Source organism: Lissotriton helveticus, chromosome 10 (assembly GCF_964261635.1).
Source record: "Lissotriton helveticus chromosome 10, aLisHel1.1, whole genome shotgun sequence".
In the NCBI taxonomy this organism is placed as follows: Eukaryota; Metazoa; Chordata; class Amphibia; order Caudata; family Salamandridae; genus Lissotriton; species Lissotriton helveticus.
Genome location: NC_136071.1, coordinates 498,144,407 through 498,170,480, shown reverse-complemented (window position 1 = coordinate 498,170,480; position 26,074 = coordinate 498,144,407). Strand labels below are relative to the sequence as shown.

Genomic DNA, 26,074 nt, shown 5'->3' with positions numbered 1-26,074 from the left:
ATTTTTGTTTCGCATAAGCTTACTAAAACTGGTTACACTGATTTTCCATTAGGAATGTTTTTGGGAACTACTAGCATACATTAGCACATTTTACCAATTGATGCTGCAATAAAAACAGTACCTAATGTTAGTGTAGCAAAATGTTTTTGCATTTTTTTGTGAGCATTTTATTTTGAAAGCAAAGAATAACCAATCTTGCTTTCAAGCTTCTGCATATGTTTGCATCTAATCAGAGAGCATTCTGGGAGCAGTATACATAGCTTCATATTGCTAAACATTGAAAACGTGTATACACATTTTTATACTAAAACCACTGTCAGTAGTACAGTCTGAGCTTACAACATGTACTTAGATCGCTCACCCTAATAATAAAGAATTTGCATGAAGTCACCATGAATACAAGTTTGAACAGCATTAACACATGGTCACAAATATTACCTTAACTGCAGACAATGCCTTTCCCTTATCAATAATGTGGTACTGTAAACTGGCAATCAAAGGTTATGTGATGTGGGGGTTGGGCCTACTTGTCCCAAGGACAAATAACACATGAAAACTTGTTGCCCTTCACCCCAAACAATATGTCCCAGGTGTCGGGCTATAGGAATTCCACATCCCTGCTGCAGTTGTGCACTATTACTTCACTAGCAATTCCTCTCTTCCTTGTCCCAAGGCCTCCACAAGGAAAAGGTTCCAAGCCCTAGCTGACTTATAGCGGTGGGTTGAAATACTTGCGGAAGTTTTCTTGTGAGTCACTTGCAGTGACCCACAGCTGCCCTCATTCCTGGTTTAACAACATTGTTGTACCATTATATAAGAAGGGACATAGAGATGAGATCCAAAGTCCTACAGACCGATAAACTAATTGATACAGACTGTAAAATATTTTCCAAACAGGTAGTGCCAGCCCCGTACGTGTGGGTCACTAATAAAAACATCCTTTCACCAATACACGGAGCCTTCAGAGAAGGACTGTCCATGATAGATCAGGTATTAGCCTTTTTACATTTAATCCATAAGCCCAGCACAATAACAAAAATGCCCCTGTATGGGGCATTCTTAGACTGCTCATCCCCTTTTTGATCGAGTTTTGTCTTGTGTATGGTGGTATAAAAACCTGGACTTCTGACACTAATTCAAATGCTGTACACTGGAACCTCCTTCTAGGTAAGACTTCGCCAAAAAGAGCATATCATTAAAAAAAAAAAAACACCCTATGCACATCCGAGGAGTCAAGCAGCGCTGCCTCTTGTTGGCGCCACTTTTTTCCCTGTACAAAAATAACTTGTATAAAATAAATCCGGAAAACGTCAGCTGATGATCTGCCAATCTGGCTTCAAGATCCTAGCCCCTTTTTCACAGATGACTCGATTTTTTTAGGGTATATTCTTATATTTATTTTTACTGATTGTTGTGATATACTTTGTTTTTAGAGTAGACAGCATTTTTAAGTTCCTATTTTTAAATTATTACTCATCTAATTGTGAGAGGCAGCTATGTTTTGGACTGTGGGCCGAAAGCACTTAAGTACAATCAGTTCAATTCTTCCTAGTCTCTCACTGTTGACTATTGTTTTTCACAGTTCACCTGTTACATCACGTGCTCCAAACATGCATTTTTTGATGTGCAGCTGTCAAAACATTGATTGATTGGATCGTGTCATTTTTGTTGTAGTGCCCGTTTGTTAGCAGCTGCAGAAGCTGTAAAGGCTTCTTGATTTGCCAGTGCAATCGAAACATTTCCGATCATTGTTGAGTGGGAAGCAAGCAACGATTGATTCAAGTTAATCCCCTGCCCTTATCAGCTGCTCTCACCATCGAATACGCACTTTTTTTGTTTTTTTGTTGTTATATGGGTTGTTGGCCTCTGCTGACTCAGATTGCTGCTTGGCCACTAACAAACAAAGATGTTATATGCGTGAACTGTCATTGAAAAGATGTTATACTCTGTAAACAAATATTTGAGTCTCCTGACAACAGGTGGGTGCACGCACTTGACAGTAAGAGCCACAAGGTAACTAGTTAATAATGGAAAAAAGAACAAACCTGGGGAAAAATCTTTCTTAATGCTTTTTTGCTGCTGCTATTCTTGGCACGTAAATAGCTGCACTTCGTATTGCAGTGGAACATATATTTTTAATTTTATCCAGACGATTTTCTGTTCCAACCCGAGTGCACTCAGGATATTTATAGACCTGCATCACTCTGGAGTATAATTTCTACCTAACCTAATGACTGTGGGGCACCATGGTTCTTGTCTGATTGTTTGCCAAAACATTGCATTCTGGCAGTTGTAGTTTTTCTCGGATTGGATTTGAGTAATTAATTTTCAATCGTTATTTTGCTGTATCAACCGTCCTGGGACTGGCAGTGTCATTGTTGGCGTGCCTGAGGGTTACATCTAGTCGTTGTGTTTTTTTAGTTCTCGGCCTACAGAATTGCTTTAGCAATGCTTGTTGGGGTCGAGATTATAGTGAGGCTTTCAAAAGTCTACCCAAACGTCTGCGGATCGCATACAGTTCATGTGAGGCAGGCGCATGCACATCGCCAGCCACATCCCACACCATGCCTCGGCATCAGACTTCAAAGGAAGCCGCTCCCCGCCCCCCTCTGCGCAATTCCAGAACATCCTTTTAGGGCTGCGACAACCCGTCCTCTCTCTCCTTCTCCCTCTCTCCTCTTCCTCGCACAACTCGTGTTTATTTAAAAAAATATATATTTCATATTGCCAATGCTTGTTTTCCCTTCGCTTGCCCCGCACTCACTTTAGCAGCACCCCTTTGATGTTCTCCTTCAAAGAACATCCTTTTAGGGCTGCGACAACCCGGCTCTCCCTCTCTCCTTTTCCTCGCACAACTTGCGTTTTTAAAAAATTATTATTTCATATTGCCAATGCTTGTTTTCCCGTCCCTTGCCCCACAATCACTTTAGCAGCGCCCCTTTGTTCTCCTTCAAAGAAAATCCTTTTAGGGCTGCGACAACCCGCCCCTCCCTCACTCTCTCCTCTTCCTCGCACAACTCTCGTTAATTTTTTTTATTATTTCATATTGCCAATGCTTGTGTTCCCTTCGCTTTCACGAGTCACTTTTAGGGCCCGACAACGCGCCGTGCCCCCCACCCCTCCCTCTCTCCTCTTCCTCGCGCTCGCCACAGCAGAACACTTTCGAGCACCCAGTTCCTCAAAGAAGGCATGCCTATGTTCAGAATCCTCTTACGGAAAGCCTGTAGATATATTTTTCAAGTATTGTTTGGTAAAGAACAGCAGCTTATTTTCCTGCTTGGAATTTGGCCTAGAGTCCGGTATGTGACTTTCACAATCTAAATGTCACCAAATTAATGTTTGGCTGCACTGAGAACTGCTTCGGGGCAGTTTTAAAAGAAGCAGAAATCTTTCCTTCAGCTGTTGTCCGCAGTGCGGGTGATTAGTATGATGCACAAATTTCAAATGAGTTTGGAATTTTCCTAATGCAGTAGGTTTCTCCGTCGTTAGCGACCCAGAAAGAGAGGTACGCAAGATGTTTAGTTTGGCTCTGCTGCCTGGCTTTTAATTTAATTTGTTTTCTTCAGTGATAATTACTTATAAATCAATTTGCGAATTAAGCATAACTCTGAAAAGATATAGAGGCTAATCTTTGGAGTGGCACTTTTGTCGGTAGGTGTTTTCTGAAACATGACCTGGCACGACTTCAGAATATTCAATGTTAGTGTTTTAACAACCTTCCAGGGTGATTTCATGTGATTTGTTCCGCACGCTGATATGCAGATAAAATATAAAGTGTGACTGGACCGAGCAATTCACGTTTTCATGTTTACATGTCAGTTTCGCTAGTTGTGTGTACATTTAGCAAAATTCCTGCAGAGTTTCTGGATCACCTGCGCTGCCAGCTTCTCATTGGCACCATCTCTGGGCTGTAGAAAACGGCAATAAAATGGAAAGATCTCTTCATTCTGTTATTGTATGTGCTGTCGAAATCTATGTGCAGCAGGCAGGGCAGATGCAAACCATCACAGGGTCTGCTCAACCAGTCCTCTTTCTGAGAGTGGTTAAATGTCTCTCATTAAGTATTTTTATTTTTTAAGGCTGAACATTTCTAAGAAGGGACCAAACATGCCATTTTCTAACTTTGTTTTTGTGAAAGCTTTTCTGTTTTCTTTTTTTTGTTTGGCACGTTAGGGTCCAACTAGCATGAATGCTTGTTTAATTATTGTTCGCCATTGGCTTTGCACTTCCCTTCCCAATTTAAATGTACATGGATAACATACAGGTGCTCACCCACAAAAACCACTTGCTTGTTTATCCCCAAAATTCTACCTGTCCGAGGATGCGTCTAGGTTGGCTCGCAGTCAGACGCTGCCTAAATTAGAAATCCCCAGCCCTAGGCTTCTAGCAGTGTTTTTCTCCTAATCTGTTTATCTCCGGCCTAGAACATCTCAGATTTTGTTAACCGGTAACAACTATTTGTTAGACGTAATTTTCGAAGTGTTATTTTTAGTGCTTTTGTATTGCATTTTGCTTCTAATCTTTTGATTATAGTTTTATTGCACTTTAATTTGTGGTCAAATGTAACGCTTTTTCGTACAACTGCTGTATTTTTATTGCACAGAACCCCTGCTACTGCTCAAGGTGACAGTGTGCTTTTTGATAGTCATGAATAAAATACAAGAATAAATGTGGTGATAGTGAGTATGTAACCGTCAATTTGTACACATGGGCCGGGTGTTTAGCCCTGATCTGCAGCATGAATGGTACAGAGAACTCCCCCCTAGTGGGCAGGTTACTTCTGGAAACAGGCACATCTGTGAAATGTGTTGGTCTTCATATGATGCTAAACTGGGGCTCAAAATGCTGAAGGGATCTGTAGAATACGGAATGCAGTTGGACATCTTTTTCAATCTGGCCCTTTTTAGGTCAGGCTTGTTTCCTTTATTTTCATTCCCCTTCTCCTTTCAGGCCGTCTCATCCATTTTTGCCTCTTCACCTTCACTCCTCTATCCTGCTGGTCATTTCTATTTTTCCATTCCCCTCTTTGCTATTTTCTTTCATCTTTCTGCCCCCACTCCTTTATGCATTTTACGGTTCCTACGTTGTCCTTTAGCCTCTATTTCAGTTACGCACCTTATCCCCCCCATCCCCCCCGCCTCTCATATCCCACGCATCCTCCCCTGAAGTCTCCCCCATTTCCTCACACCCCTTTCACACTTCATGCTCTGACTGGCCATGTCCCAACTATCTGTCTATTGCCCTCACTCTATCGCTCTCTATCTCCCTCACTCTACCCATCTATTGCCCTCACTCTATCTATTGCCCTCTACCTTGCTCTATCGCCCTCTATCTATCGCCCTCTATCTATCGCCCTCTATCTATCTATCGCCCTCTATCTATCTATCGCCCTCCCTCTATCGCATCACCACAGCATCACTCAGGGGCACCACAACGTCACTCAGGGGCACCACAACGTCACTCAGGGGCACCACAACGTCACTCAGGGGCACCACAACGTCACTCAGGGGCACCACAACGTCACTGAACGCCACAGCATCACTCGTTCGCGATCACAACATCACTCGGCACCACCACAGCATTAATCTGTGTAACCATTCAACAACATCTGGTTCAAATATGTTCTCTCAATGTTTCAAGTTTTATTACAAATGTAACAAAAAGATCTTAATATTTCACTTCTGTTCTTGGATTTTCGTCACAATAAAATACACTGAACATAATCTTCACAAAAGTTATTTACAAAAGTTTAAGCTGTTGCCATTATAAATTACAATAACTTTTATTTAAGTATTAATTATTTTAAAAAAAATAAAAGCCATTGTTATTTGTAATATCAATACATGAAAGTCACATAAATAAAACACATATTGCATTACAAATGCTATAGGTGTCACATTTGCGAAAGTTATAACTATTGGCATTGTAAATGACAAAGCTATTAATTTCGCTATTTTCAAAAACAAAACATAAATTAAAAATGTGTCATTTACAATACCAATAGCTCAAACTTTCCTAATGCGAGACCTATTGCATTGCAGATGCTTGTTTAACTTTGAATTCTGGTTCTTGTAACATGGCCGAGCATCCGTGTCAGAAGGGAAATAGCCCTGGCTGCAAAGTGCTCGCTCGTTGCACTGAGACCTCTTCACCCAGTAATGGGACTTTGCATTCTGGGTTTGTAGTTTCACCTTTTCAGCGGGATGGGTCTAAACTTTATTTGCACTGCACACAAGTTTGTGTTAAAGCTACTTGTAGGAGAGTAGGGTCTGCAATCCTATGATCACCCAGATTTTTTTGCTTTTTGCTGCACTGGTTTACGACTTTCCCTGGCTGTGGGCCTGCTAATCAGACCCACAGCCTAGCTGTTCTCTCTATCCAAATTGTACTCAGGTACTGAATTGGCACTGGGCCCTCTCCAAGCCCCTGTACTCAGGGCTGAGGTGTACCCAGAAGTCTCCCAGGGGCTGAAGCATGTATTATGCCACCCCTGGGCTGACTAACTAAACTGACACAACTGGCTGCACGACAGCTGGGGCAAGGTGGTGTACTCACCCTTTGCTTTAGATATAGTATACCTATATCTAACCCTAAAAATGGACACACAGATCTCCTATCAGTCACATCTATGTCAGGCCTTAACAATCCTGAAGGCAGAGTGCTTGGAATCGTGTGAGATGGTGCTCTGGCATGAGCTGAGCCTGTCTACGGCTTTCGGGATCCATCCCTTAGCCGTTTCCATGATATCGCATACCATATACTCTTAAGTGCATTATAATCCTCGCGGTTATATGCAAACTCTGGTATCGCTTTATCAAAACATGTCGAGTAAGGTGTCATACGAATTGGAATACTAACCCCTCGCCAATTCTGGCGACGGGGTTAGCATTCCACCCTTCTAGAGGGACACGACATGTATGTAACCCCTAACCCCGGTTAAAGTCAAACAGAGCCTCAGCTCCACAAAATGGATGCTGCCACCGAGACACAAGTCTGCCCTCCTGCTGCTGGGAGTCCTCCCAGAGCAGGAGATAAGGACAAAGGGTTTCCTGCCAGGGGCGGTGCCAGCACCGTCCCAGACAGGGTTTTGTGTATTGTAGGTAGGCAGGGCTTTAGAGGAAGGTGACTGCACGTGGCACCCCGGTGCTCACTGTGCATAGGCTGGCTGGAACCAGTTCCAGGGTCACTCCAGACCCTGTGCTGGGGAAAAGCCCGCCAAGGAAGTGGGTGTAACCACCCCCCTCCTAGTCCCACCCCTAGGGCAGGACTTAGTCGCGTGCCAGCCCCTTTTTACAGGATAAAGGTAGGAACTGGCCCCCTTCCAAATCAGATCATCTTTGAATCCTGAAACTACTTTCCACGAAAGGAACTCAAGACTTCTTCCTAAGATTTCTCCCTTGTGACTAAGGAGTAGTCACCCTGCATCCGCAGGCACCATCTTAAGAACACTGCGGTCTGCTGCAAGTCTCTCCTCCGGATCAAGACTGCCCAGCTCGACGAGAACCGGCTTCCCTGGCACCTCTGACCTCTACCTGCATCATCAGTCACGCTGAGATTCGTGGGTGTGACGAGACCTCGAGGGACCGGCCATCTTCAAGACTGCACGACTTCTTTCCAGCAAGCCCGCCGAGTAATTTCCTGGTGAGTGCTTTGGGGTCCGAGAAGCCCCGACCCTGAGCAGCTCCAGCACCGAAGTGCAGCCTCCCAGCATCTCCACGATCTGCGTGGGGCCCTTCTGCTTTTTGCTGCTCACCGCGTTGTTTGGCTACTAGCCCGCTGGCTTGTGGCCTTCTGAACGACGCCCGACGACATTTCTGCTGCTGGTCTGGTTGCTCCAGGCTGGCCCTTGCTCCCTTCCAAAAGAGGAGCACCCCGGACCCTCCTGGTCCACTCAAGACGCCATTTTGAGTCCACCGCGTGGGCTTGAATTAGCCAAGGCTTGTTGCCCAATCCTGGGTAACTTCGACGCCGACAGCTTCATCCATCGTGGGACAGCTCGCCTCTCCATCCTGGTCGCCGACAACGCCTCCTGGTCCGTGAGATCTGCAGAGCCAGCGTCGCCCACTCACCTGACTGCGGTGACTTCGCCCGGTGCCATCCTGGTGCCCACTTAATCACTGGCTAGTGATTCAAGAACTTGGTCCCCTCTGCTTTCAGGTTCCTTCTTCCTCGATCCAGGCTTGGATCCAACGAACTTTCCTTCACTGGTCGCCTGCCAGCAACTTCCTTCTTCCAGGCTCCTGGTCCGGCAACGAGATCCCCGACGTCTTTTCAGACCTATGCAGCTGCAGCCCCTGGGCTAGGTAACTTCGGCACTTCGGTGTCCCAGCATAGCCTCACTATCCTAGGGTCAGGATCCACTGTCGTTTTCTTCCTACCAGGTCGGGTTCGCCCGTGAACACTAACTTTGCCTTTACTAGCTTCCATAGACTTTGTCCCGCATCCCGCGTGAGAGTGCACACTCTGCACCCGAGTCCCCTAGGTCTCCTAGAAGTAATCTAACGATTCCCTAGTCAAGTCCTAGCGATTCCAAAGCCTATTAGTACTGTACTTACCTGCTAGTAATTTCGCATTCCACTTTTTAAGTATATGGTTTTTCGTGCCCCTCGGGCATTTGTGTATAACGTGCTAACTTAAGTATTTTCGTAAGAGTTTTGTTGTGTGCCTACCACCCTGTCCTCATAAAGAGTACAGGGTTGTTGTGATTCTAATAAATACATTGTTTATTTTCATAACACTTGTGTGGTGTCCTTTCACTGGGTGTTCAAGGGGTAATGTGATGGTAAAACAGCTGGCTTAACACGCCCTCTAGAGTCTTAGCCTTAGACTGCTCGTATCCATGCTACTAGGATAGCTGGTCTATAAGGTTGACTTACAACCAATCATCAATAAGGGTTGTTTGGACTGATATATAGTGATCACTAGAATAGTGAACACTGCACATCAGGCCAACTTCTCACACTACTACTTTAATTTGGATGGGGAAGAATGATTCCGTCCAATGCAGGGGCCTGAAAGTCCCAACACGCTGCTGGCACAAAGTCCGGAGGAGCTTCAGGTGTTACATAGCAAGTCTACCCCCTATTCCTTGTGGTTCTGTCTGCGTCTTGACTGTGGCAGTCAATAAGAGCGAGAGGAGAGGGGCAAGAAAAATGAGGCAAGGGCACGTGAGTGCATAATAAGATCGGGGCTATTGGAATTATGCAGTTGTGCAGCCACTCCATTTTCTGCATGTGAGAAGTTGGCCTGATGTGCAGTGCTCACTATTCTAGTGATCACTATATATCAGTCCAAACAACCCTTATTGATGATTGGTTGTAAGTCAACCTTATAGACCAGCTATCCTAGTAGCATGGATACGAGCAGTCTAAGGCTAAGACTCTAGAGGGCGTGTTAAGCCAGCTGTTTTACCATCACATTACCCCTTGAACACCCAGTGAAAGGACACCACACAAGTGTTATGAAAATAAACAATGTATTTATTAGAATCACAACAACCCTGTACTCTTTATGAGGACAGGGTGCTAAGCACACAATCAAAACTCTTACGAAAATACTTAAGTTAGCACGTTATCCACAAATGCCCGAGGGGCACGAAAAACCATATACTTTAAAAGTGGAATGCGAAATTACTAGCAGGTAAGTACAGTACTAATAGGCTTTGGAATCGCTAGGACTTGACTAGGGAATCGTTAGATTACTTCTAGGAGACCTAGGGGACTCGGGTGCAGAGTGTGCACTCTCACGCGGGATGCGGGACAAAGTCTATGGAGGCTAGTAAAGGCAAAGTTAGTGTTCACGGGCGAACCCGACCTGGTAGGGAGAAAACGACAGTGGATCCTGACCCTTGGATAGTGAGGCTATGCTGGGACACCGGAGTGCCGAAGTTACCTAGCCCAGGGGCTGCAGCTGCATAGGTCTGAAAAGACGTCGGGGATCTCGTTGCCGGACCAGGAGCCTGGAAGGAAGAAGTTGCTGGCAGGCGACCAGTGAAGGAAAGTTCGATGGATCCAAGCCTGGATCAAGGAAGAAGAAAACCTGAAAGCAGAGGGGACCAAGTTCTTGAATCACTAGCCAGTGATTAAGTGGGCACCAGGATGGCACCGGGCGAAGTCACCGCAGTCAGGTGAGTGGGCGCTGCTGGGCTCTGCAGTCTCTCGGACCAGGAGGCGTTGTCGGCGACCAGGATGGAGGTGCGAGCTGTCCCACGAAGGATGAAGTCGTTGGCGTCGAAGTTACCCAGGATTGGGCAACAAGCCTTGGCTAATTCAAGCCCACGCGGTGGACTCAAAATGGCGTCTTGAGTGGACCAGGAGGGTCCGGGGTGCTCCTCCTCTGGAAGGGAGCAAGGGCCAGTCTGGAGCAACCAGACCAGCAGCAGAAATGTCGTCGGGCGTCGTCAGGAAGGCCACAAGCCAACGGGCTAGTAGCCAAACAACGCGGTGAGCAGCGGAAAGCAGAAGGGCCCCACGTAGATCGTGGAGATGCTGGGGGGCTGCACTTCGGAGCTGGAGCTGCTCAGAGTCGGGGCTTCTCGGACCCCAAAGCACTCACCAGGAATTCACTCGGCGGGCTTGCTGGAAAGAAGTCGTGCAGTCTTGAAGATGGCCGGTCCCTTGAGGTCTCGTCGCACCCACGGTTCTCAGCTGGGCTGTAGAGGTGGGTAGAGGTCAGAGGTGCCAGGGAAGCCGGTTCTCGTCGAGCTGGGCAGTCGGATTCCGGAGGAAGGACTTACAGCAGACCGCAGTGTTCTTAGATGGTGCCTGCGGATGCAGGGTGACTACTCCTTAGTCACAAGGGAGAAATCTTAGGAAGAAGTCTTGAGTTCCTTTCGCAGAAAGTAGTTTCAGGATTCAAAGATGATCTGATTTGGAAGGGGGCCAGTCTCTACCTTTATCCTGTAAAAAGGGGCTGGCACGCGACTAAGTCCTGCCCTATGGGTGGGACTAGGAGGGGGGTGGTTACACCCACTTCCTTGGCGGGCTTTTCCCCAGCACAGGGTCTGGAGGGACCCTGGAACTGGTTCAAGCCGGCCTATGCACAGTGAGCACCGGGGTGCTACTTGCAGTCACCTTCCTCTAAAGCCCTGCCTACCTACAATACACAAAACCCTGTCTGGGACGGTGCTGGCACCGCCCCTGGCAGGAAACCCTTTGTCCTTATCTCCTGCTCTGGGAGGACTCCCAGCAGCAGGAGGGCAGACTTGTGTCTCGGTGGCAGCATCCATTTTGTGGATGCTAAGGCTCTGTCTGACTTTTAACCGGGTTATAGGTTACAGGCATGTCGTGTCCCTCTAGAAGGGTGGAATGCTAACCCCGTCGCCAGAATTGGCGAGGGGTTAGTATTCCAATTCGTATGACACCTTACTCGACATGTTTTGATAAAGCGATACCAGAGTTGGCACATAACCGCGAGGATTATAATGCACTTAAGAGTATATGGTATGCGATATCATGGAAACGGCTAAGGGATAGATCCCGAAAGCCGCAGACAGGCTCAGCTCATGCCAGAGCACCATCTCACACGATTCCAAGCACTCTGCCTTCAGGATTGTTAAGGCCTGCCATAGGAGTGACTGATAGGAGATCTGTGTGTCCATTTTAGGGTTAGATATAGGTACACTATATCTAAAGCAAAGGGTGAGTACACCACCTTGCCCCAGCTGTCGTGCAGCCAGTTGTGTCAGTTTTAGTTAGTCAATCCAGGGGTGGCATAATACATGCTTCAGCCCCTGGGAGACTTCTGGGTACACCTCAGCCCTGGGTACAGGGACTTGGAGAGGGCCCAGTGCCAATTCAGTACCTGAGTACAATTTGGATAGAGAGAACAGCTAGGCTGTGGGTCTGATTAGCAGGCCCACAGCCAGGGAAAGTCGTAAACCAGTGCAGCAAAAAGCAAAAATCTGGGTGATCATAGGATTGCAGACCCTACTCTCCTACATGACCCCCCCCCAAACTTTGGGACAATAAACTAACCTTGACCAGGTGAGTCTTCTTGCTCTAAGTGGAAATACCTGGAGAGCCCATCAGCATTGCTGTGATCAGTCCCAGGTCTATGCTCCACTGTAAAATCCATCCCCTGTAGGGAAATGGACCACCTAAGCAGTTTGGGGTTTTCACCCTTCATCTGATTTAGCCACAAGAGGGGCTTATGGTCTGTCTGAATGGTGAAGTGAGTGCCAAACAAGTAGGCCCTCAGCTTCTTCAGGGCCCAGACCACAGCAAAGGCCTCCCTCTCAATAGCTGACCAATTTTTCTCTCTGGGTGTCAACCTCCTGCTAATGAAAGCAATAGGCTGATCATTACCATCAAAATTCAGTTGAGACAGAACAGCTCCCACACCCAACTCAGAAGCATCTGTTTGGACAATGAATGGCTTGGAGTAATCTGGACTCTTGAGGATAGGTGCTGTGCACATGGCCTGCTTTAGGTCATTGAATGCTTTCTGACAGCTTGCTGTCCACTGAACTTTCTTTGGCATCTTTTTGCTTGTCAGGTCATTAAGGGGGGTCACTATGGACCCATAATTTCTGACAAACTTCCTATAGTACCCAGTCAGGCCCAAGAAAGCTCGAACCTGAGTCTGGGTGATTGGAGGAGTCCAGTCCTTGATGGCCTGTATCTTACTCTCCAGTGGCTGAACCTGGCCTCCACCTACAAGGTGGCCCAGGTAGACAACCTGTGACTGCCCTATCTGGCACTTTGTGGCCTTGATAGTGAGGCCTGCCTTTTGCAGGGCCTCTAACACTTTCCTCAGGTGGACCAGGTGATCCTCCCAGGTGGAGCTAAAGACAGCAATATCGTCAAGATAAGCTGCACAGAAGTCATCCAGCCCAGTGAGGACTTGATTCACCAACCTTTGGAAGGTGGCAGGTGCATTTTTCAGTCCAAAGGGCATTACCACAAATTGATAATGCCCTCCAGGGGTAGAAAATGCTGTCTTAGGTTTGGCTTCCTCAGCTAACCTGATTTGCCAATACCCAGCTGTCAAATCAAATGTGCTTAAGAAGTTGGCAGAAGCCAATCTATCTATAAGCTCATCTGCTCTTGGTATTGGGTGGGCATCAGTCTTAGTGACTGCATTGAGGCCTCTGTAGTCTACGCAAAACCTCATCTCTCTCTTACCACCCTGGGTGTGAGGCTTTGGCACTAGAACTACTGGGCTAGCCCAAGGGCTATCTGAGGGCTCAATGACTCCCAGTTCCAACATTTTCTGCACTTCAGTTTTTATGCAGTCTCTAACATGATCAGGCTGTCTGTAGATTTTACTCTTGACAGGCAGACTGTCTCCAGTGTCAACATCATGGGTACACCAATCAGTTTGGCTGGGTGTCAGAGAGAACATATGTCGAAAGGATTGCAGAACTTGCCTGCAATCCTGTTGCTGATGTTCAGTGAGGCTGCCACAAAAGACAACACCATCAACTGATCCATCATCAGGATTCTGAGTGAGCAGGTCTGGGAGAGGGTCACTCTCTTCCTCCTGTCCCTCATCTGTGGCCATGAGCAAGCTCATGTCCTTCCTGTCAACATATGCTTTGAGCCTGTTAACATGGAGCACTCTGAGAGGGCTCCTGGGAGTTCCAAGGTCCACCAAGTAGGTAACCTCTCCCTTTTGCTCAATGATGGTGTGGGGCCCAGACCATTTGTCTTTCAGAGCTGCTGGGGCCACTGGCTCCAGCACCCACACCTTCTGTCCTGGCTGGTACACAGTCAGTACAGCCTTTTGGTCATGCCAAGCTTTTTGAAGTTCCTGGCTGGCCTCAAGGTTTTTAGATGCCTTTTCCATGTACTCAGCCATCCTGGAGCGGAGACCAAGTACATAGTCCACTATGTTGGTTGCAGGCTTTTTGAGAGGTCTCTCCCATCCTTCCTTCACCAAACACAGGGGTCCCCTTACAGGATGCCCATACAGAAGCTCAAAAGGGCTGTAGCCAACCCCCTTCTGTGGGACCTCTCTGTAAGCAAACAAGAGGCAGGGGATCAGGACATCCCATCTTCTCCTAAGAGGTTCAGGTAGTCCATGAATCATCCCTTTCAGGGTCCTATTGAATCTCTCAACAAGCCCATTGCATTGTGGATGATAGGGTGTGGTGAACTTGTAGTTCACACCACACTCTTTCCACATGGCAGTCAGATATCCTGACATGAAGTTTGTACCTCTGTCAGAAACGACCTCCTTAGGGAAACCCACTCTGGAGAACACTCCAACTAGGGCTCTTGCCACTACAGGGGCTGTAGTGGTCCTAAGGGGAATAGCCTCAGGATACCTGGTGGCATGGTCCACCACCACCAGTATAAACTTGTGTCCTGATGCTGTCTGGGGTTCCATTGGACCAACAATGTCAATCCCCACTCTTTCAAAGGGAACCCCCACCACAGGTAGTGGTATGAGGGGGGCCTTTGTTGTGCCACCTGACTTACCACTGGCTTGGCAAGTGACACATGAGCGACAAAACTCCTTGGTATTCTCATTCATATGGGGCCAGTGAAAGTGTGAGACAAGCCTGTCCCAAGTCTTTGTCTGACCTAAATGACCTGCAAGGGGAATCTCATGGGCCAAGGTGAGAAGGAAACCTCTCAGAGACAAGGGGATGACCAGCCTCCTGGTTGCACCAGGCTTGGGGTCTCTTGACTCAGAGTACAGGAGTCCATCTTCCCAGTATACCCTGTGGGCACCTGTGGCATTCCCTGCAGCCTCAGCAGCAGCCTGCTGTCTGAGGGGTTCAAGGGAAGGGCAGCTCAACTGTTCCTTCCCCAGGTCTGCTCTGGAGGGTCCCCCTGAGCCCAGAAACTCAACTTGATCAAGTTCAAGCTCTTTAGGCTCAGTTTCCCTCAGCTCTGCTAGATCAGCCTCCTCAGAGACTTGATCCTCAACCTGGGGCAAGGGGGAAGGCAAAGCCTTACCCTTACTGCTCTTCTTCTTGGGAGGTGTCTGGTCCATAATTTCAGGATCCAGCACCTGTTCAGTGGGGCATCTTCTGGCCTGTGACCTAGTCACAGCAAGCACATGTGCTGGCAAGCCTAACATCTCCATGTGAGTCCTCTGCTCCACTTCTGACCATTGTGATGACTCCAAATCATTGCCCAACAAACAATCAACTGGGAGGTCTGAACTGACTACAACTTTCTTTTGTCCCTTCACTCCACCCCAGGAGAAAGCTACAATTGCCACACTATGACTAGTAGTGACATTGCTGGCATTGGTCACCAGGAAATCAGTACCTGGCATGATCTGGCCAGGGTCCACAAAGTTAGGTGTCACCATGGTGACACTGGCACAAGTGTCCCTATAGGCCTGAGCCATTTTGCCATTAATCAAAGGTGTCTGCCTGTATTTGCCCAAGGTATTGGGACTTATTTCAGGGGACATATCCATATCCCCTGTACAGACAAGGACAGCCTGAGTGAGTGTGCCAACTAAGTTGTCAGACCCCTCAGTACCCAAGGTTAACCCAACTAATGCCTTGGGAGTGACACTACCACTACTGACTGTACTAGGGGGTGCAGTTGCTTTAGGAGCTGTAGTGGCAGGAGTTTGTCCTCCTCCTCTTTTGGTGCACTCACTAAACCAGTGAGATTTACTTTTGCAGTACTGGCACCACCGTTTTGACTGGCCTTCTTGAGTCTTCTTCTTCTGGGAAGCCTGACCCCCACCCTCTTTGGTTTGTTGGGGACCTGGTGAAGACTTCTGGTCATTTTGCTCATTCTTAACATTACCCTTCTGGTCTGCTTTCTTCTGACCACCCTGGTTCTGGTTCTGGTTCTGCTTGATCCTTGTCCTGACCCATTTGTCTGCCTTCTTTCCCAATTCTTGGGGAGAGGTCAGATCTGAATCAACAAGGTGCTGGTGCAGCAACTGGTTCTGACAATTGTTCAAAATTTGTTCTCTCATCATTAGATTATACAATCCTGTGTAATCTGTAACCTTGCTACCCAGCAACCAGCCCTCCAAAGCCTTAGTGGCACAATCCACAAAATCAGACCAGTCCTGAGACTGAGTTTTCTGGGTGTCTCTGAACAGCAACCTGTACTGCTCAGTGGTTAAACCAAACCCATCAACCAGTGTATTCTTCAGGACCTGGTAATTGTTAGCATCCTCCACTCTTGTAGTGAGGAGCTTATCTCTACCTTTACCATCAAAGGAGAGCCACAGTATAGCTGCCCACTGACTCTGGGGAATGTTCTGCACAGTGCAGGCCCTCTCCAGAGCAGCCATCCATTTCTGGATGTCATCCCCTTGCTTAAAGGGGGGCACTATTTTTGTCAGGTGTTTAGTATCTAAACCCTTCTCTCTATCTCTTGGGAGATTGCTGCCACCAGTGGGAGCTAGCCCACTCATCTGCTGCTCTCTTGCCAGGGCAAGCTTCTCTTTGGCCAGGGCAATTTCTTCCCTTTCAATCCTTAGTTCCGCTTGTCTCATCCTAGCCTCATGCTCCTTTCTCTGAGGGGAAGTAAACCTCCTCTGTGGAGGATTCCTTCTCCCCTGAGAAGAGGCATTAGAGTGCAGAGATCTATTGGAGTCCCTAGAAAGAGATCTATCTCTCCTAACTCCAAGGTTAGGCCCACTTCGGGTTAGTACTGGGGGGCCCCCAGATCCTAGCCCAAGTAAGTCTAAGTTGGTCCTAGTTAGCCTTCTGACTACCTCAAGACCCTTGTCTACCTCATCCCCAGAGAGTACCTCCTCATCCTCCTCCTCAACTGCTGAATCAGTGTTGGGGAGGTCTGGATCCCCAGAGGTTCCCTCTAAGGCTGGCATGCTCTCATGTAACTGAGAGAGCTTTCTGGCATCATATGTCTCTAAGAGACCTATCAGAAAGGGAATGGTGGGGTTAGACCCCTGCTTCAGTTTCCTGGAGACACAGATTTGTCTCATCTCCTGAAAACTGAGAGCTGCATATCTTGAAGTGACCTGTGGAGGGTCAACACTGACCAGGGGAGTCTCAGTAGAGTCCCCCTGAGTCGACATGCTTTTCTAGTGAGGTGTAAGTGGTGCACTTACCTACACTATATGTTTGCCTACTGATCCCTTGCTAGAGTTGTAGTTTAGGGTGTGCTAGGCCCTAGGAGCTACAACAGCTGGTTCAGTAGAACTCAGAGTATTCTAAGCTAAGTTATATGTACCTTTAGTACTTATGTGATCTTTCACAAGATATTCTTAGGGCATGTGTGGTAAAACAACAGCAAGCTCAAATCCCAACCGCTGCTCACCAATGTGAGAAGTTGGCCTGATGTGCAGTGCTCACTATTCTAGTGATCACTATATATCAGTCCAAACAACCCTTATTGATGATTGGTTGTAAGTCAACCTTATAGACCAGCTATCCTAGTAGCATGGATACGAGCAGTCTAAGGCTAAGACTCTAAAGGGCGTGTTAAGCCAGCTGTTTTACCATCACATTACCCCTTGAACACCCAGTGAAAGGACACCACACAAGTGTTATGAAAATAAACAATGTATTTATTAGAATCACAACAACCCTGTACTCTTTATGAGGACAGGGTGCTAAGCACACAATCAAAACTCTTACGAAAATACTTAAGTTAGCACGTTATCCACAAATGCCCGAGGGGCACGAAAAACCATATACTTTAAAAGTGGAATGCGAAATTACTAGCAGGTAAGTACAGTACTAATAGGCTTTGGAATCGCTAGGACTTGACTAGGGAATCGTTAGATTACTTCTAGGAGACCTAGGGGACTCGGGTGCAGAGTGTGCACTCTCACGCGGGATGCGGGACAAAGTCTATGGAGGCTAGTAAAGGCAAAGTTAGTGTTCACGGGCGAACCCGACCTGGTAGGGAGAAAACGACAGTGGATCCTGACCCTTGGATAGTGAGGCTATGCTGGGACACCGGAGTGCCGAAGTTACCTAGCCCAGGGGCTGCAGCTGCATAGGTCTGAAAAGACGTCGGGGATCTCGTTGCCGGACCAGGAGCCTGGAAGGAAGAAGTTGCTGGCAGGCGACCAGTGAAGGAAAGTTCGATGGATCCAAGCCTGGATCAAGGAAGAAGAAAACCTGAAAGCAGAGGGGACCAAGTTCTTGAATCACTAGCCAGTGATTCAGTGGGCACCAGGATGGCACCGGGCGAAGTCACCGCAGTCAGGTGAGTGGGCGCTGCTGGGCTCTGCAGTCTCTCGGACCAGGAGGCGTTGTCGGCGACCAGGATGGAGGTGCGAGCTGTCCCACGAAGGATGAAGTCGTTGGCGTCGAAGTTACCCAGGATTGGGCAACAAGCCTTGGCTAATTCAAGCCCACGCGGTGGACTCAAAATGGCGTCTTGAGTGGACCAGGAGGGTCCGGGGTGCTCCTCCTCTGGAAGGGAGCAAGGGCCAGTCTGGAGCAACCAGACCAGCAGCAGAAATGTCGTCGGGCGTCGTCAGGAAGGCCACAAGCCAACGGGCTAGTAGCCAAACAACGCGGTGAGCAGCGGAAAGCAGAAGGGCCCCACGTAGATCGTGGAGATGCTGGGGGGCTGCACTTCGGAGCTGGAGCTGCTCAGAGTCGGGGCTTCTCGGACCCCAAAGCACTCACCAGGAATTCACTCGGCGGGCTTGCTGGAAAGAAGTCGTGCAGTCTTGAAGATGGCCGGTCCCTTGAGGTCTCGTCGCACCCACGGTTCTCAGCTGGGCTGTAGAGGTGGGTAGAGGTCAGAGGTGCCAGGGAAGCCGGTTCTCGTCGAGCTGGGCAGTCGGATTCCGGAGGAAGGACTTACAGCAGACCGCAGTGTTCTTAGATGGTGCCTGCGGATGCAGGGTGACTACTCCTTAGTCACAAGGGAGAAATCTTAGGAAGAAGTCTTGAGTTCCTTTCGCAGAAAGTAGTTTCAGGATTCAAAGATGATCTGATTTGGAAGGGGGCCAGTCTCTACCTTTATCCTGTAAAAAGGGGCTGGCACGCGACTAAGTCCTGCCCTATGGGTGGGACTAGGAGGGGGGTGGTTACACCCACTTCCTTGGCGGGCTTTTCCCCAGCACAGGGTCTGGAGGGACCCTGGAACTGGTTCAAGCCGGCCTATGCACAGTGAGCACCGGGGTGCTACTTGCAGTCACCTTCCTCTAAAGCCCTGCCTACCTACAATACACAAAACCCTGTCTGGGACGGTGCTGGCACCGCCCCTGGCAGGAAACCCTTTGTCCTTATCTCCTGCTCTGGGAGGACTCCCAGCAGCAGGAGGGCAGACTTGTGTCTCGGTGGCAGCATCCATTTTGTGGATGCTAAGGCTCTGTCTGACTTTTAACCGGGTTATAGGTTACAGGCATGTCGTGTCCCTCTAGAAGGGTGGAATGCTAACCCCGTCGCCAGAATTGGCGAGGGGTTAGTATTCCAATTCGTATGACACCTTACTCGACATGTTTTGATAAAGCGATACCAGAGTTGGCACATAACCGCGAGGATTATAATGCACTTAAGAGTATATGGTATGCGATATCATGGAAACGGCTAAGGGATAGATCCCGAAAGCCGCAGACAGGCTCAGCTCATGCCAGAGCACCATCTCACACGATTCCAAGCACTCTGCCTTCAGGATTGTTAAGGCCTGCCATAGGAGTGACTGATAGGAGATCTGTGTGTCCATTTTAGGGTTAGATATAGGTACACTATATCTAAAGCAAAGGGTGAGTACACCACCTTGCCCCAGCTGTCGTGCAGCCAGTTGTGTCAGTTTTAGTTAGTCAATCCAGGGGTGGCATAATACATGCTTCAGCCCCTGGGAGACTTCTGGGTACACCTCAGCCCTGGGTACAGGGACTTGGAGAGGGCCCAGTGCCAATTCAGTACCTGAGTACAATTTGGATAGAGAGAACAGCTAGGCTGTGGGTCTGATTAGCAGGCCCACAGCCAGGGAAAGTCGTAAACCAGTGCAGCAAAAAGCAAAAATCTGGGTGATCATAGGATTGCAGACCCTACTCTCCTACACTGCATAATAATGGTCTGTCTGTTCTATAATTGCTGGCGATAAAGTGGGTGAGTTAAATACACCCTCCAGTTACACACCTCCCTCCAGCCAGCAATACAAATTAATTCGCTATGACTTAGTAGACGCTTTTTTAAAAGCTTTCAGCTGTGCATCATGGCTTAAAACACCGACAAAGCCAAAAGTTTCCGTGGGCGAGACCTATTGCTTTGCCACTGATTATTTTTATTTAGCTGTTCAGTAGCTTGTTGCATGGGTCATTTCCCTAGTATAGCCGGCAGCCCTCAAGTAAGTAAAAAATATTAAAATTCCATCCAGTAAACTGGAATCTGTTTTCGCTATGTGTGTACCTTGGTCTTGATAACTGAGAGGAAATGAATACAGCATGAACAACTTTTGTGACCATCGTGGATTGGCTCTTGCAGATTATATTGGCACACAACGCAAGGAAAAAATGTATTGCCTGTATAACTAATGACATTTGAGACATTAGAATTATGGTTTTGTAATCTGAAATTCGAATGGGCTGTCTGAATACTTTATCACTCATTCCCTCTACTTTGAGCCTTGTCTTCTGGCTGGCTTCTCACCTGGTTCTGGAGTTCACACTACTGCCCAAATCTTTCTCTAGACCGCATTCCAAGATTAAGGCACTTAAATTATTCAGCATTGGAGAACCAAATTACCACCAGGTTGACTATTCTGCAAGAACGTGCAGATTATTCAGCATGTTCACTTTAAGTGCTCATTAATAGCACATGGGCAAATGCTTCACCTTATTTCCAGTTTAACGTCTGAATGTAGCAATCTGCAACTGAAAGGTGCCAAGTTAACATTTGCAAAGACCTGTCGTCGAGTACCTGCGGGGTACTTTTTATTAATCCATTTCAGCTAGGAGCATAATTGAGTTGTGCAACAGATTATGGATTATCTAACAAGTGCCGAAAATCCATAATTAAGCAAATAAAATACACCATAGCCGCAACATTGCATTATTCCGGTGGACTTGCACACGGGTCACATTTTCACTGTTAACTGCAACTTCATTACTTCATGCAGAAGATGTTTGTTCACCTACTACATCCATTAAGGCCCAGCCTCTGTATTCTCCCTTTAGATAGAATGAATCTCCAGCGGAAGATAAAGCTGTACACTGCTAATGGCGTAGCAACATAGCCTACCTGCTCTAAAGAAATTGATAGGGTATGGGGCAGGGATGATCTATATATCTGTTAAATGTACCTTACTAATTACATGTACACTTTTGTTTCAGGTGCATTCACACTTTAAATCCCTTGTGGATAATCACACTAGTGTCTGGGCCAGTGCTTGTTTCCAGGATGCCTGGCCCTCTCTGGACAACTTAAAGCTTTTTGAAAGGTAAGGCTACTATGATTTTATTGAATCCTAAAAAATAACCATTTGTCAACGTAATTTAGTTTCTTCCTGGCATAACTGTAGCCAGTACGACCATTGATTTTTACAAGCAGGCTCTGTAGATTTGACTCCAGATGCACGTCCCCGAGGTCTTCATTATCTGTACCGCCCTGATTTTTCCAGTCGATGGATAATGGTAATTGTACTGCATCTCTGTAACTGTTTGCTTCTTTGCCTACCAGCTATTCCCGAAAATAACTTTTTGAGGAAAAAATGGCATTGAGTCAGTTTTTGGGTGACTTTAGCAGCAGTAGCATCCCTGAATGTCTTGCATTCTATACTGTCAAGAGCTCAACCACCTGCACTTATTTTTATTTAAATTAGTAGGTTGTTCGATTCATTTGCCGTTTGCTTGACATTAGTCTAAGGACTCTTAGCATTTGATTTTACTCCCCTTTCTCACTGTGTCAAAATAGTAGTTGACCGGGTTGATTTTTCTTTTCTTCCAACATGAAAATACCCTGGTAGTAGTTTGTGCTTGATTTGTGTGCAGAAAGAGGATTGAAATTGGGGATACCGAAGTTAGAGGGATTTTGGTCGATTTATTGACTGGAGTTATTTCTTTCGTGAATACCCCTGCAGCCATATTTTTCAGATCTCGAAGTTGAAAGCAACAAGAGAATTTGTATAGGGCTGGTTCTGTGATCACTTGTAAAGGGTGCCTCATCTAGTCATGCTACCCAAATGACTGACACCTAAATGGATATGTAAAAAAAAACTGGACACCATAAAGCTTCTTGTATTGTTGAATACCTATGCACCATCTAGTATTTTGTTCCCAGCTCAAGAATTCATGACTTTAGACCACAGTGGGCATAAGTGGATCTTCTGTTGTAGCAGCAGTACGTGGCAGATTACTGACTTATTTTAATCCCTATTTGGGCTTTTAGCACAGTGTCTCTTTGAGAGGACCCAAAACGGTTTAGACTTCATAAGTGTACTGCATCTATGATGCCTCGAATGCTTTGTTTTGACTTTGCTCTTACTCTATCACTAGTATATTCTGTTTTAATTGGAAGTTTCCTGAAAAATCAGAGTGCTCTTTATGGGGGAAACACTGATAGCATGTAACTTCCATAAACGTTTCTGTGTATACAGCGTTCTTGTTTCAGCAGATGCGGAGTGTAACTCTAAGGTACCTTGCATAGTCCAAAATGTTGATAGCTAAAAAAAATGTTATCATCCTGATGAGTCTATGGGTAGGCTCACAGTTACTTTAGCTGCATGGGCTGGCTGATTTTTCTTGTTTATCTACACTGGTTGTATATTCAGTGGAATACTGAAGTTACATGACACCGACCAAGCACATGCTTGCTACTCTTTAGGCTAGAACTTTTCATTCAACTTCTTAGGAGGCCCACTCAGAAGGTCTTCATCATTTGGGAAAGGAAGTAGACTTTAGTCAGATTTACATTCCCTTTCTTCCCATGCAAATTCCTCTGGGTGCCTTCACCTAAGGCCCAGATGACCCTGATCTAAAAATAAAAAATAAACCCTGCAGTTAAAATTGGGCATTGTTCCATGCTCCCATTAGAATGAACCAAACACCTTCTAACCAGAAAGAAAATGCACACCATATGCTGCTGTTAGAGGCCCAAAAACTACTCTTGCTCCTTAAAAATCAAGCACTCTTCCAGGCCACCATAAAAGACCTAACCGCTTTTATAATGTACTGTGCCTGCTAACCCACAGAGGATAAACGCACACACTGTGCTGCTCTTTCACAGTAGTGCCATATTGCTAAAGAGTTACTGTTTAGAGCTTGCAGGCATAGATGGAAGAGAATGCATGCCATGCTGGTGTAGTATTACATTCTGAATGCCTGTTACATTTGGGGTAACAGGCAGCTTGACGTGTTGCGTTGTAACTCCTGTTCCCGGTTGGGAGGACGGTTCCTGTAGCTGTCAGAGTTTGAGGTTTTCTTTGCACTTTGTCTGGCTGCTTGGGTAGCTCCCACAAAAAGAAGGAAAGTAAGAAGTCGAAAAGATCTTAGACATAGCGTCCTCTGGCGAGACTAGGAAACGTTGACACTAGGCCTGGCTGTGTGGTTGAGTAGGTGCCTAGGTAGTCTGCAGTTTTCAAGAGTGACCCCCACTCAACTCCAGGAGTTGAGGCCATGCACCTCTTATTTGAGTGGTCTGGACTCTATGGTAAGACCTACATTTCCAGTGAGTGTCGCTTCAGGGGAATCTCTGACATGGTCCAGATCGCGAAAGGAACTGCAATGGTAATTAACGAACTGTGATTGGGTCAGCGGCAGACCCATCCCCCTTCACTGACCAAATCTCAGTGGTGGCAGATGGCGTCACTCCTAGGATTGGGTGACCATCTGGGAGAGGTGGAGATCGGAGGACTCTGGTCTACGGCACAATCTGGACACCCCATCAGCCTGCTGGAGCTCCGAACAATCTGTTTGGCATTGAGACTTTCTACCCTCCAACAAGGGAAAGCTAGTTCAAGTGTCCACGGACAACACTACCGCCATGTGGTACTGCAACAAACTAGGCTGAGTGGGATCGTAGACAATTGTCAAGAGGCCCTGCGTATCTGTACATCGTTGGAATGTTGGGCTGAACATGCCTAGTGGATTATGCATCGCATCTCCATCCGATGGTGTGGTGTAAGGTCTCTTTCATCACAGGGTAAAGCCTTGGTTAAATACGTTCCCTCATCACATAGAACTTGCTATGTGAGCAGATCTATGCACGGGTGTGTCCAATGTGACTCTCGCTTGGAGACACTTCCTCTTGAGTGGAGCTCAGCCCACTTTCACACCTTTCGGCCCATATCACTCAAAAAGATCAAACGAACGGGCCCAAGTCATCCATGTGGCTCTAGACAGGGTTCAGCGAGTTTGGTATCCTGAGCTGTCGAGCATGTCCCTCGTGTAGGAGAGTTGGGTCTGCTTCCTATGGTTACCCCCACTTTTTGCTGTGATTCTCTGGTTTTTCGTCTTTAGTGTGGCTGTGGACCTGCTAATCAGGCCCACAGCCTAGCTGTTCTCTCTAAATTGATACCATGTACTTTAGGTACATATCAGATTGGTTACTGGGCCACCCTTGTGAGCCCCTGTATAGTGTACCATAGGTACCCGGGGCATAGGTGCACCCCAGGCCTACCAGGGGCTGCAGCATGTATTATGCCACACCTGGTTTGCTTTCCAAACTGACCACAGGTCTGTTCACGCAGCCTGGGTAAGGTGGTGTAATCACCCCTTACTTGGATATAGTATACCTATATCTATATATACCTATATCTATATATACATATAGACACATATACACCTATAAGTCACTCCTATGGCAGGCCTTAACAATCCTGGAGGCCGAGTGCTTGGTTTTATTTGAGAGGGTACCCTAGCATGAGCTGAGCCCCTCTGCAGCTTTCAGATCCATCTCCTTATAGCCTGGTCTATGATATAGCCATACTATATACTCTTAAGTGCATTATAATCCTCGCGGTTAATGCTAACTTTGTTTTTTCTTTATCAAAACATGTGTATAGTGTCACACACTTTGGAATACTACCCCCCACCCTCCCGCGCCAGTTCTGGCGACGGGAGTAGCATTCCACCCTTCTAGAGGGAGTAGACATGTAGTTACTGGTAAACCCGGTTAAAGTTAAACAGAGCCTCAGCATTACAAAATGGATGCTGCTGCCACAGACCCAAGACTACCCTCCTGCTGCTGGACGAAACTCCGGCAGGGGAGGCCTGAACAATAGGATTCCTGCCCAGGGAGGTGCTGCATTCAGCGAATGCTTTCCAGACATTGCCTGGGGCACACTAGTTGCTCCATGAATTTCCCAGTTCAAACCGGTTGCTGGCGCACTCAGTCCCAGCTCTGGCGCGAAACTGGACAAAGGGGAAGGGGTGTAACCACCCCCACCCCAGGTCCAACCATAGGAGGGACCTTAAAGTTAGTCCAACCCCTAAACTTAGTATAAGTATAGGATCCCAGTCCCTAGGACTTTAGATTACCCTGGACGAAACTCTGAAACATATCCTGGACCTTCGACATTCCATTTCGACTGGAAGACGGAAGATATCTCCTTTGTGGTCAAGGAGTGACCACCCTGTTCAAACAGACACCAAAAGCATCTTTGCCGGTCTGAATTTCGAGGCTCCCGACGGATCCCGGAGAATCTGCGACACATGACACAGACTTCCAGACATCTCTGACCCCGACCATCGCTCACAGCAAAGCTGAGACCCGTGGCGGACACGAGAGACGTGGGACCGGAACTCTTGGACATCCTGCATTTTGCTACCTGCATCGACTTCCCGAAGTTGTGCATTGGGGTACTTGAAGCCCCAGACCCGGGCACCTTTTGCACCGAAGCACAGATCTCCACACTCCACGAGTGGCCCGTGGGCTCTCTTTGTGCATTGCCGCTCTGCGCGTCTTCGCGGTTCCTAGTCCGGTGGCTAGTGAGCTAGGCTAGGAAGTTAAAGTAAAGCCAACCTTTACTTTAACTTGCTTTCCTGGTTGCTCCAACTTCCCTAAAAATTGAAGTCCCACAGACCTTGCTGGTCTGCACCGAAGCTCATCTCGACATCCTACGTGGGTTGCGTTTGCCAAGGCTTGTTGGGTCCAGTCCGGATACCTACACCGCAGTCAACTAGATCCTTCTCGGGAAAGTTCGAATCCAGCTCCTGGTCGTCCTGGCTGAAGAGACAAACTTCACCTTTTCACCTGAAATCACCAACATCTGGTGGC

The 26,074-nt window shown here is 47.3% G+C and overlaps 1 protein-coding gene across 1 annotated transcript in view; it reads left to right on the top strand.

Annotated features, from left to right (window-relative positions):
- Positions 1-26,074, top strand: part of CCNF (cyclin F) — a 145,906-nt gene that overhangs the window by 13,554 nt on the left and 106,278 nt on the right. Inside the window, exon 3 of the mRNA XM_078663006.1 lies at positions 21,193-21,299. Coding sequence (XP_078519132.1) covers positions 21,193-21,299 — 107 coding nt within the window. The remainder of the gene's footprint in view (positions 1-21,192; positions 21,300-26,074) is intronic.